This window comes from Limulus polyphemus, unplaced genomic scaffold (genome assembly GCF_000517525.1).
Source record: "Limulus polyphemus unplaced genomic scaffold, Limulus_polyphemus-2.1.2 Scaffold1056, whole genome shotgun sequence".
NCBI lineage: Eukaryota > Metazoa > Arthropoda > Merostomata > Xiphosura > Limulidae > Limulus > Limulus polyphemus.
This window is the reverse complement of record NW_013666666.1, coordinates 168,278-181,713: the sequence shown is the minus strand read 5'-3', so window position 1 is coordinate 181,713 and position 13,436 is coordinate 168,278. Positions and strand designations below refer to the sequence as shown.

Sequence of the window (13,436 nt, the reverse complement as noted above, 5' to 3'; positions counted from 1 at the left end):
TAAATCTCTCTCTTAGCCCAAGTTATATTAATTACATGATAATCTGACTCTTTATTCTAAAATATTTCATACTAAGCATGCCAATAATTATTAATTTCTTATGAGTTAATTCAAAATATATATTATTTATATTGTAAGATACATATATTTCACATACTGCTAAAGCTGTTTATCAGTTAAGAAAAACTAAATTGTTTAGAAAAAACCTACTTAATTAACCCTTTTGCAACGGGCTCAGTACAAAATAAACTAGTTCGCATACACATTTGTATACATTAACTATTTATACTATAACTTTTAATGCAGTAGGTGCATCTTCACAAAATTTGGTAGACTTTTAGTAAATATTACAAGTCTTTTTTTACATAAAAAATCAGATTTTTTAATGAAGTATTATTACTAAAGATTTGTTTGTGAATATATCGAGTCTGTTTTGTTACTAGTCTGAGTGAAAAGTGACTTGTATGTTAAAATAAAAAACTATTCTTTGTTCCAAAAATCTCAACTATCATTTTTGTAATCTCTAAAACTTCCTAAGTACATTTCAAACATTTGTTTTCAGTAAAACATTATATTTTTTCTGTTATTTTCTCTACCCTAACTCTATATGTGGCTGGTCAATTTGACCAACCTGGTAACCACACACACAAAAAATCAAAATTAATCTAAATTACACTTTTTCTTTCTAGAATGACTTCAAATGTAACATGAAACTACATTTGTTTGTCCCAAGTAGATTTAAACATGTAACAGTATACATCTATTCATACTCAAATTTTATTGTTTTATTGCTCTGTGATTACCTTTTGAACAACTTACTAGTATCATTCATGCAATTATAAGTTGTAAATCACTTGGGGAATGTGGAGCTGCCATTACGTTATCGAATTACATTATCCACGAGCTACTCACATGCATGCCTTATGAAACATTTTTATTACATTATTATTATCTATTTTACCTAATCTAACCTTAACTAACCTAAAGAGACCCTTAATTTTACATTTTAGTTACTTTTACAATAATACATAAAAAATAAACATGAAAAACAAGAAATAAAGTACTTACCCAGGTCTTCTTTTTTTTGCTATCAACTGTCAATGACACTTAACCCTACTTTTTAATACTAATGGTAGTAATACACTATATAATTTTTATTTAATTAAATAATGCACAAAATAACATGGCATAATAACATGCAAAAAGCAGACACCTTCCCCTAACTATCACAATTTTTCTGGCTTTCTAACTATGTGACAAAACCGTTACAAATTCATCAAAGATAGTCATTATCTTTCCCACAGGAATGAGGCTTGTACTAACTGAGAAATTGACAATTCTCTGTTCAGAAAACAATGTAATATACTATGTCATCTTAATTTTAAAGAATATGTTTGTGTGTGTGTGTGTGTGTGTTGTGTCTATATATATATACAAAAACATATAACACACACTGTCATTAAGCAATCTTTCCTTAATAAAGCTGAAAACAACTATCTTCCCTGGCATGCCTTCAGTATTACACACATTATTATTAATTTTCTAAGTTTGACAAAGATTTTGCAAAGAAAAAAGTGATCACTAATAATTAAGAAAGAAACATATAATTGTTATTCCTTTCACTACTTTTGTATAACCTACATCAATATAATACTGTATGCATTAAGTCCTCTAAGTCATTATACTGACTGTCATTATACTTCTGCAATAATAGACCTAAAAGGCATACTAAAAAAAACCTGATTCCCTAATTTTTCTCTTTATTATCTTATATCTGGATAAACCCTATTCCTCCTCACAACCTAAAAAAAAATTGGGCTGGAACAAAAAAAAATTATCTAAGTTCAACAAAACAGTAACCCAGCACATCCATTTAACATGAAAAACTACAGTAAAAGTATGTTCTTAAAAGAAATTATACATACTGATAATATCTATTCTTTTGTAAGCAGTTTCTTCAGCACAATATTTCAAGACGTGATTATCAAAATTTCAAATTTTCTGAAATGAAACTAACCTTAAGTCTTTTAACCTGTGTCTCGAAATTTGTCTTCAAACTCATTGCTTCATCCAAACTTGCTTTCAAAGAAACTAGATTTTCAGACTGAAAAAAAACACAGTTTTTAATCTGGTAAATATATATATTAAAATGAATTTTTCATGTAAAGAGAGTAAAGGCATGTAACCTCTTAGGATATTGGTTCCCTATATTGATGGCATGATGTAGCTTTCACTCAGTGCACTTGTCTTTGCTTATTAGAGTTTTTTTCTGTATGCTATAACAATGACCAATTCTATAACGTTTAATTATGTCTTAACTTTACTAGCTGTATCAATATATTCATGAAAAACAATAAGCATAAAGTTAAAATATCAACAAAAAACATGGGGGGAAAAGTTTTTCAGCTGATTCTAAATAAAATTTCTGTAATTGTTTATTGTGAGATATAATATTAGTATAGTTTTAATTTTGTTTGTTTAGGCTTATTACAGGTTTTCCACATTATTCCATGAAATGCAGAAAAACTTGGTAACAATAAAATAACTTAAAATTAGCACATTATTTACATCTAATAAGTATTTATAATAATAGTTTTATCCAGACTTCAGGAAATAAGGCCCGAGGTTTTTCATACTTTGAATAAACCTACTGGACGCTAGTAGGTTATTTAATAAATTAACAAAAAGCTGTAGGAGAACTATCTGTCCCTAAATTTTGACTGATAGGCTAGAGGGAAAGTAGCTAGTTAACAACACCCACCATCAACTCTTGAATTATTCACTGAATAGTGGGAATTGACTGTAAATCATACAACTCAAACATGATCTCAAAGTGTGTTTGTTTCTATGGCAAACCATGAACCTCTGGATTTATAGTCTGACATATTAACCACTTGGCCACACCCAAAACATATTGAAATGTTTCAAAGCAAGCTGTGGAAAAACTTAAGTTATTATGAAATGAAGGTGACTGAATAATTAAAACACTCAAATGATCGATATTTTTAAGTACAGAATTTAAAAACTATTCTGAGACTGCCAACATCAAATCACATTGAAACGTAGTGTCTGTTTTGAGACTGTTGACTGTTTCAGCATAAAGTTTTGAAATTGAGGAGTAGCTATTGTTCTACAATTTGTTAGTATTTTTATGCATTCCTTAGAAAGAGCATTCCTTTCTCAATATAAAAAACTCCATTCTTTTTATAAAAGATATGTGGATAACATTTATATGCCTTGAACAAAAGAACCAGAGGTTCTTGAGGCAGAACAAAACAATGTCATGACAAATTCAACAAAAGTTTAAAGTAAAACATCTGTTTAAACATGACTGATATTTACCCTTTCATTATCCTTTATAAATGATACTTTACATCAAAATTAAAACAGGAAATTAAAGACATTATTAATATCAAATTAATGGAAAGATCTGTATGAACTCATAAAATCAGCTTCAGACACATGTACCTCTCCTGTGCGAGTATGTACTGCATACAAAATCTCACTCAATGTACTCAAAAGAATGTCATGTACATAAGAAATATCATGTACTATATAAGGTGAGAATTATACAGATGTCTCAGCCTGAGACAGAGAGTGACAAATATAAAAACAGAAACAACTAACAGCCACTCAGCTTACAGTCTGCAACATCGAATGTTGATGAAATCACTACATGTATTTCTTTTTTGGCTTCCATTGTAGAAAACAAATATTTCTGATGACAGAAAACTAACTGAAAGTTTAGTGATCACAAATGAAAATCCTGAATTAAACCGTTGATTCACATACACAGACCCTTACTACATAACTAATTCATGCATAAGACAAGACTAACAGTTTTAGTTATTTTTCCTCCTTGATATTTTGCTTATTTATGTAGCTTTTCTTATTCTCTTCTCCTTTCTTTTTCAAGGACTTTATGAATGTGCTTCAATACAAGAATCTGTTTTTTATATCTTTAAAAAAATCACACTTGTTGGCATAGTTTTTGTATTACCCTTTACATAAACGTTATTTGTATTTCTAATTTTTGAAATTGTAGTGATTGTTTGATGAGGAGAAATTTTGAGTACTTCTACCACAACATTATCTACTTGTTATATCTTATTAACTCTTTACAGCTGGTTTTTTCTTTAAGTTCTGGAACATTACAGTCTATCTCACCTACTGTATCATAAAGGGAAAACTAGTTTGTTAAATTGTAGGCAAATAATTTGAGGGTTTAAGGGCAACAAATGTTTTAATATAGGGTGTATGTTGTAATAAACTATAAATATAAAAATTGTAGACTTTTCCAAAATTTCCATATGTATAAAACATTATTAATTCACAGGTGCATCTATACTTAATATTACTTATCATGTTTACTTATAAGACCGGAAGTTTTGACTCAACCACCTCAGGCAGCAAATAAATAAATACATATCTAATTATGTATATATAGATATATAGACACAAAAATTCAAATACACTAGTACAGGAACACCATACTTTATTCAACATGAAATTACATTCCTTTACTATGGTTTTCATATGGTTATTTATTAATTTTAATAACCATCAGTAGAATAACTGATTCCCCATCATTAGCTTTTTGTTTATTTTGGTTTTGGTGTGTTGATAACTTGTGGTGTTTGTGTATGTGCATTTTGTGGTTATGTTTTCTTTCACACAGATACCAAATTTCCATTTTTTGAAATAAGGAACTTAACCCCAAAATCAATAGGGTTCTTCCCCAGCCACAACGTAAGCATACTTATGAAGTTTGACTAAAATATGCTACTTAAAACTAGTTATCCTGCAAAAAATAGATGTCTACAGATGGACAAACATCATCATCACTATATCCTCTCTGAACCCTTTCATTTGGAAGGATAATAAAAGGAATTACCAATATGCATTAAAAATAAGTTTATAAAAACTGTCACAGAGTACTCTTCAATCCAAAACACCATAATAACGTGTTCAGTTAAAGTTTTATTTATGGATAAAACATATTACTTGGTTATCCAAAAAGAAAATTATAATTTTTCATGTTACAAGTTTCTCTTTTATTTTAATAAAGATATGTTCAGTTGATTTGTTTTTCTTACATTTTTTTGTCCCAATAGTGGAAACTACCACCATTTAACTACTTATATGTTTGCATTTTTGAAATATTTTGCCAATTCTCCATAACAGTGGCATATAAGTTGAGTAATACTGTGTGTAATGTTTGGGCTTAACAATTCAGTTTATTTTTCCATGGTCACTGATATATGAGTTATAAAGGACAAAATCTGTGTGTGTGTGTGTTTGAAAACATAGAAGAAATGTGTGGAACTTTATGTATTTTTTTTCAGAGACATAGACATACAGCATCAAAAAATATGACAATGGTATTTTCTGCTTATACCTTATTTAAATGTGAATACAACTTTCATTCTTGTTGCAAACTGTTACCAGCATTAAGTAAATATGGTTATTACATTTAAGTGTACTTTAATATATTTAAGTTCAAACATTATTTCAAACTGTACTTGTTTGTCATGTCACACATTTTGGAAAGGATAGGACTTGCTCACTGAAGCAATGATAAAATTAGACTACTAGGTAAACAGCATGCTACATAACAGTGAGCATTAATATAGAGGAATATTTAAAAATTAAACTGGCCCTCCCTATAATTAACCACATATCATATCTCACACTGTTGTTTCAATGCCAAGTAAACAGTAAGAGATGTCATCTTAAAAATTTTACTGGAATTTCACAATAAATCTTTAACTTCTAAACTTAACTCTTATACTGGTTGATAAAATTAACACAAACATATATGGCATATTATAATTGTCAATTTTCAGCTTAAAATAAAACAACTATTTTCCATATGTTTCAATATCTATCAATTTGGTTATTCAAATTATATAATTTTCAAGAAAAAAAACAAAATGTTTATGACTCTATGAGCTATGTGTTAATATTAGTATTAATTTGCTAATATTTTTTAACAACATTTTCAACAAAAATATTGAATAAATAAAGATCCTATTAAAGTTATAATTTTCCTTTACTGAAAATGTATTTCCAATAGGTACTTACCTCTGCTTACAGATATAGCTATTCCTGTTCAGTGCTGCCCTCTATATGGAATTTTTTTTTTCGCATGCCACAAGCCTTCAGCTTTGACGTAACCCATGACCAATGTGGTTCAACTGTGTCTTGCATGTAAATCCTCATGCAACAACCCTTCACCAATAGGAGTGCAACATACCTTCCTGAATCATGTGACTCTCTCTATTCGATTCTATCGAACTATCACTTCAAGTTTTGGAAGAAAATGGAAGCACCGGTTTTCAGTAGGGAGGAAGGGTGAGAGGAGATAAGTACCTATCTAAAATACATTTTCAGTATAGAAAAATTATAACTTCCGATACATTACATTACTTCCCTTCACATAAATAGCTGGAATCCCACAACGAATAGGTGGAGGTACTGGTGCAAGGGAAAGAAAGAAACATCCTTCAAAAGCTTCCGAAGAACACCCTAAAAGAGGAGATCCTCACATTAGAAAATCATACTTGGGAGACTACCACATCTGTACCAGGTATGCTCCTTGTCCAGTGTGGAAAGAGGTGATGCAGACATGGGCAGAAAATGGGAGGACATATCCAAAATTGAGAAAACAATGGGTGGATAGGAATCCAAATCACACAATATCTGAATCCCAACCCCAAAGATTACATGAATGTGGTTGAGAGTAAAAAGGATATACCCCTAGGTTAAGATTGGTTATGGTGCAATGGACTGCATATGGCAAGTCAACTGCATCCAAAACCCATCCACTGGAAACCGACATCCATGCAGGGGTAGAATGAGGATCATATCATCGGTAAGTCAACTACAATCCAAAACATAGCCATCTGGTGGGGGTAGGTAAGAAGATTATTCCATCTTCACCTCAAGTTCTGTACACCGGAGGGAAATCTCGGACCCACCCATCTGTGAATGGGACACATAAAAGTTATATAAATAGTTGCCCGATCCAGAAACCGACATCTGGACAATCAGTGTAAGAAAGATGTCGCTGTTAAGTAAACATTCCCACTCAAAAACAACCTGACAGAAACCACCCCCAGCACAAAAACATCAAGGGATAGCATAAGAAAAAAGAACTATTTAATCCTCAAGAACTACCACCATGACCCACAATGAGGGTGAAGTGAACAAGAGTATAATTGAGTAAGGGAACAGATACACGTGTAATACATGCGTGAGGACTTATGTTGATTGGTTCAGCTCTAAATCCAAAACCCAGTCACTGGGAACCGACATCCGAAGAGATGATGTCTCACTCCAAAGCTATAACATCCCCTCAGATAAACCTGTACAGAAATGGAGCATCAGACTGGGGGGACATCTTGTCACCTACACCAGCAGAACACCACTGCCCTACTCTCCACTGAATGGTTTCATCATCATTTGTATCATATATCACTATCACATTCAGGATAATGCCTCCATGGTCCACCACTCCAAAGGTTTGGAACTGAAAAGTGATAAGGACTACCATACTCCATTGGAAGAAAAAGGAGGGAGAAAATGTGGTGGAGAGTCTGGAGGAATATTAACACTGGAGACAGTGCAATGGATGACCACGAGAACTCTATTTTGAAAAGCACACCAGAACTGATTTATTAAATCGAAGGAATGGCAGGGATGGGCAGTTATCCCCTTCTGCTTTACCCATGAAGTCTATGGGTAAGTACAGTCCGGGATGGGCATATTAATGAAGCAAATCAATATTGCAAGGAAAAACCATGGAAATTATGAATATGAAGTCAACATGGCCTGACAGTGCAGATTTGACTAGTTGAAGTGTACCTGAGCAGGCACCACTTGCCATAGAGCTGATCCATACAGGAAAAAAGGGAAATGCCCTGATAAATAAGAGGTATAGAAAAGATAACTTACCCAGTCTCAGTCTTACTAAAGTCTGAAGATTGGCCACAAGAGGAAGATGATAACCCAACGATGAAGAAACAGTAATCTGATGCAGATAGTGAGAGATGAACATATGTGGTGTGGTTCACATGCCTGATTGAAGAATTTCCTCCAAAGGACAATGAAGATGAGATTCCTGGGAAAAGGTAAGGGGCCTAATCTAATGAGAAGACACCTGGAACAAAAACAGGAAGGAGGAGACAAAGAAGTTTAAGTCAATCGAATTAAAAGCTGAACCCAATTGGTAAGGGTGGAAGAAGAAAGGTCATGAACAAAGAAAATCTGCCACAGGATGCAGAGGTGGGAATGGGCACCATGGAAGGAAGTTGTGTAGTTAATATACCAATGAAGAGCATGTATGGAATATAGTAGTCTATCCAGATCAGACTGACGATATAAGTGGGAAATGACAGGAAGGGAAATCGGCAAGGAGGAGGAGTTACCCTAGTGAACTGCCAAAGTTTTGGGAAGGAAAAAGCAATCCGTAGAGAGGAGAACATATGTGGTATGACAATGGGCACATGAAATGTCAATGGCAAAAAATCCAACCTATGACATCCAAAAGACGAGAAAATAAGTCTTAATGAAAAATTGAAAACGAGGACAGAGATTCAAACAGAGGCAAAGTAAGGCAGTGAAGAACCACAATGACATCCCAATCCAGAAGGACTGCATGCTGAGGGCGAATCTAGTAGGAACACAACAATAGGGAGAGGTTAGGAGAGGTAAAAACTTTACAGTACTGGGAAAAATGTAAAGTATGAAGTAAGGCAGCTTGATAACCCTTACTTAGGAAGACAGAAGACCCCTGATCAAACAGCCAAGTGAGGAAATCCATAAAAAGATGAACAATGGGTCAAGCAGGTGAAAATCTAAGACCCAAAGACCAACAGTGAAAAATGTTTCACTTACAATGATAAACATCTATAGAAGAAGGGTGAATGGAATGAGCTAAAAACGAAGCAATTCGCCGGATGAGAGAGTATCATGTAACAAAGAAGGAAGAGGATTATAAGAAGTTGGTGAAATGGATAAAACAGAACACACCTGAGAAATCATCACTAAAAAAGCCATACCATGTCTAGCTGATTCTGCAGTAGGGGCATATGAAGACACAGCAACATCAGGTGGAAAAAAAAAGCTGTCAAATTCCTTGCCAGCCTGAACAGCTTCAGCATATTCAGGTGGAATATTGGCAACATCAGGAGAAGCAGATGGACTCCCATAATGATCAATCTCACTGTGACTGAGAGAAGCCAGTAATTCTATAGCCAAGTTACCCCAACATGCAGCCTACGTAAATGTGCTGATAGACGTTATTACCTCCATAGTGGTAATTTGGACTTCTGAATTCATTTTTACCAATGAATGATCAAAGTGTTAAATTAAAAAAATGAAACTGGGAAAAAATAAGTTATCTTTAAGTTCAGAAACTGTTTCAAAATTGAAAACAACAATTCCACTTTGGAATGAATGGCAAAAAAAAACTGTTTCAAAATTGAAAAGAACAATTCCACTTTGGAATGAATGGCAAAAAAAAAGCACCAAGTTTAAAGTTCTTAGAGAAAAAAAAACACAACTGAAGAGCACAATAAAATAAGTTTTGATGAGAGCACTGCTAAACGAGAAGTGATAGTTTGTAAGAATCAAATAGAGGGATTCCTATGCATCAGGAGGGTGTGTCACACTCCTATTGGTGGAGGGTTGTCGCATGATGATTTACATGTGAGAGACGGTTGAACCATGTTGAAGGCTCGTGGCATGCAAAAATATTTTTACATATAGAAGGCAGCACTGAGCAAGAATAGCTATTTATGTTAGCAAATTACCAAACTTATTTTACAAATGCCATACATTGAACACTGGAACAAGCAACTGACTAATAAAATAAAGAAAATTATTTCTCTGTGCAACTTACCTTGATAAAGCAAGTAAGTATGACCATTTGACATAAACTTTAAAAAAAGGCACAGCAGGAGTATAAAATATACAAATAATATAAATATAAAAAAAAATTCACTTTGTTGGGTCAGGTCAAAGAACAAACCAATCTTACTTGATCATACAAAAAAAAAATGTATACAAGAATGCAACACCACAAACTGACTCAAAACTATTTTGTAATCACAGCAAGAGACGGTCAAAAAGTCGTGATGTATTCTATGCTTATTATGAGGCTGGGAACCAGATAATCAAACTATCGAGGAAAGTAAGTGTTGGCTGGTATTCTGTTGTTTCTTTTTCACTCTTGCAATTTATTAATATTTATTCATAACATCAGAAACCTATGTAATGATCTATACTTTACTACTTCCAATTTTAGGCATGTTTAATTATAAAACAATGCACAATTAATTTTCTTTTAGCAATAAACATTGCAGTTAACTGATTATGTCTCACTATATACTCTAAAAACATTTTATCTTGGAAAAGTCTTATTATATAATTCCTGAAATATGTTTCTCAAAATGCAATTTTCTTGTAAGTATCATTGAAAAAAACAACAACAACCATAAACCATGACGAATTCATAATTAAATCTGGTGCATTTTGTTAATAAAACTTTAGACAAACTTATTACACTAGAAACATTTAAAATAATGTCACCACATACTCAGTCGTTCATACTTCAGTATTTTCTACAAAATTTCATTTAGATTATAAAGCTATCCAAACAAAAAATTTCAATGTTATGAAAATTTTTTCTGGACAGAAAAATTCTTGTAAAGACATGTTAGATTCTTAATTTTCATTATAAATTTTTCCAGTCTTCATTTTGTATTTAAAACAACCAAAAGATCAGAACCTATTTTTTTTTCAGTTAATTAATCAAAAGAGGAAAATGTTTGAAACTTAAATTTTTCACTAACTGTTGAGGTTTTATACAGACATTAGAGTTCTTTTGTGAGTTTTTTATTCCATCAACCTGGTCAGAAACTAATTTTTTACAATTACTTATTAAGAAAGTTGAAAACTTATTTTTCAATTACATTATATACATAAAAGGTGCTTACCATAGTTGCAATTTTTTGTTCTAACTTTTCCTTCTCCTGCTTTATCAACTTGTTAGTCTCTAAACTGTCTGACAACTGCTGCCTTAATAAAAGGACTTCTGAGGTAACTGTTGAAAAATAAACATTTTTAATAAGTACTTACAATAAGGTTGTGGTGATCAGATATCAATCGTTGTCAAGGCTAGTAGCCTATATGATCACCAAAATATAATTATTAATTACCAAGTTTCACTTTAACATTTAGGTAGTAGTTAATAATTAGTATCCAAGAAAACCGAAACTTTAATAAATAATAGTTAAACTTAGATGACCATATAAGCTACTAACCATGACAAAACATTTTCAATATTTTCAATAACAGTGTCTCTACCCTTATTATTGATTATAGTTTTACAAGCTGCTACAAAAGAAATGGCTATGAATATTTTACTGAAACCTGGACAATAGTAATGAATGCAGTACTTAGTATGTCATAGGGTAGTTTTGAAATTAATTCAAGTGCCTCCACTTTCTCTCTGAAGAATTTCTCGAAGTCCTTCACTTTTCCCCATTAAAAAATCCAGTGTTTTGCTAATTTGTATTAATCTGTGCAACTTATAGTGCATTAATTGGAAACTGCCACATTGAGGAGTTATAATTTTCCTATACTGTAAATGTATTTCCAATAGGTACTTACCTCCACTTACAGATATAGCTATTCCTATTCAGTGCTACCCTCTATATGGAAACAAATTTTTGCATGCCACAAGCCTTCAGTTCTAACGTACCCCATGATCAATGTGGTTCAACTGTTTCTTGCATGTAAATCCTCATGCAACAACCCTTCACCAATAGGAGTGCAACACACCATCCTGATGCATGTGTCTCCCTCTATTCGATTCTACCAAACTATCACTTCAAGTTTTGGCAGAAAATGGAAGCAGCGGTTTTCAGTGAGAAAGGAGGGTGGGAAGTGTGAAAGGAGTTAAGTACCTATCGAAAATACATTTTCAGTACAAGATAATTATAACTTCCAATACGGTAACTTACCTCCTCTCATAGATATAGTTAGAATCCCACACTGAATAGGTGGAGGGGCCGGTGCAAGGGAAAGAAAGAAGCACCCTTCGAAAGCATTCAAAGGGCACCTGAAAAGTGGAGATCCTTGCAGTGGAGGATCCTATGTAGGAGACCACACCACATCTGTACCAGGTATACTTTACACCCAATGTGGGAAGAGGTGTTGCAAACATGGGTGGAAAAAGAGAAGAGCACATCCAAAATGGAGAGAAAAATGTTTGGATAGGGGTCCAAACCACGTGATATTGGAATCTCAATCCCTTGAGAGAAAGTAATGTGGATGAAAGTAAAAGGATGTGCCCCTAGGTGTAGAGTGGCTATGGTATGAGGGACCATACACGGCAAGTCAACTGCATCCAAAACCCAGCCACTGGGAATTGACATCCATGTATTGACAATAAAGAAATGATTAAAAAGTATTTGTTGAAGAAAACAATATAATTAACCTAATTTAGGATTTACCCTTAAATTGAAGGGCAGGTAAGCTTAAAATAACTAAAGACACTTGTTAAGCCTAATCTAATGTTGTAGTATAAAGGATATCACTAACCTCTAATTGAAAACCCTAACTTTACAATAAGTATTTACAAATCTAACTAAACTTAGGTTACTGAACCCAAATAACAACAAATAATAATATTAATATATAAAAAAAGCAAAATATATAACATTATAATGGTTTATCTGTCCAAAAATGGCAAACCATAGTTAAAATGTGTGGGCCTCCAAACTCGAGGCCCGACAAAGGTCAACTCATATAATGATCAATATTCTAATGTATGAAAGCCAACAATTATTCTGTCAAGTACTGCCACCTGAAGCTGTAAGTGTGCTGAAAGTAAATGAGACCACTTTCAAAGTGGAAACATAAACTTTGGTGAAAACCAAAAAAATATGTGAAGAACAATAAAGGTATGTGATCACTTAAAATTGTTAAAGTGAAGTAGGAAAAAAAAGCTAGATAAATATTTCCACTTGAAATAAAATAATAATAAAAAATGCGGGAAGAAAGCATAAACAAAAAAAAACATCATGATGATACTGCTGTCAAATGAGACATGACAGCTCAATAGAATCAAATAGAAGGAGTCACATGCGTCAGGAAAGTGTGATGCACTGTACTGGTGGTGGGTTGTTGCATGATGATTTACATGCAAATTCAGTTGAACCAAGTTGATTGTGGTGTATGTGAAAGCTCAAGGCTTGTGGTATGCAAAAAACTTTTGCATAGAGACGGCAGTACTGAACAGCTATATATATATATATATATATATATATATATATATATATAGTAGAGAGACTATAGTAAGTTATACGTACGTACTATTATTACTTACTTATTCGTACTTGTTCAGTTACGTTACGTTCCTTTACCTT

General features: G+C 32.8%; 1 protein-coding gene across 2 annotated transcripts in view; it reads right to left on the bottom strand.

Annotated features, from left to right (window-relative positions):
• LOC106461907 (early endosome antigen 1-like) overlaps positions 1 to 13,436 on the bottom strand; it is a 185,333-nt gene that overhangs the window by 142,968 nt on the left and 28,929 nt on the right. For both annotated transcript variants that reach the window (XM_013921774.2, XM_013921775.2), the window contains exons 8-9: positions 11,001 to 11,107; positions 2,018 to 2,104 (exon numbers count right to left, since the gene is read on the bottom strand). In XM_013921774.2, coding sequence (XP_013777228.1) covers positions 2,018 to 2,104; positions 11,001 to 11,107 — 194 coding nt within the window. The remainder of the gene's footprint in view (positions 1 to 2,017; positions 2,105 to 11,000; positions 11,108 to 13,436) is intronic.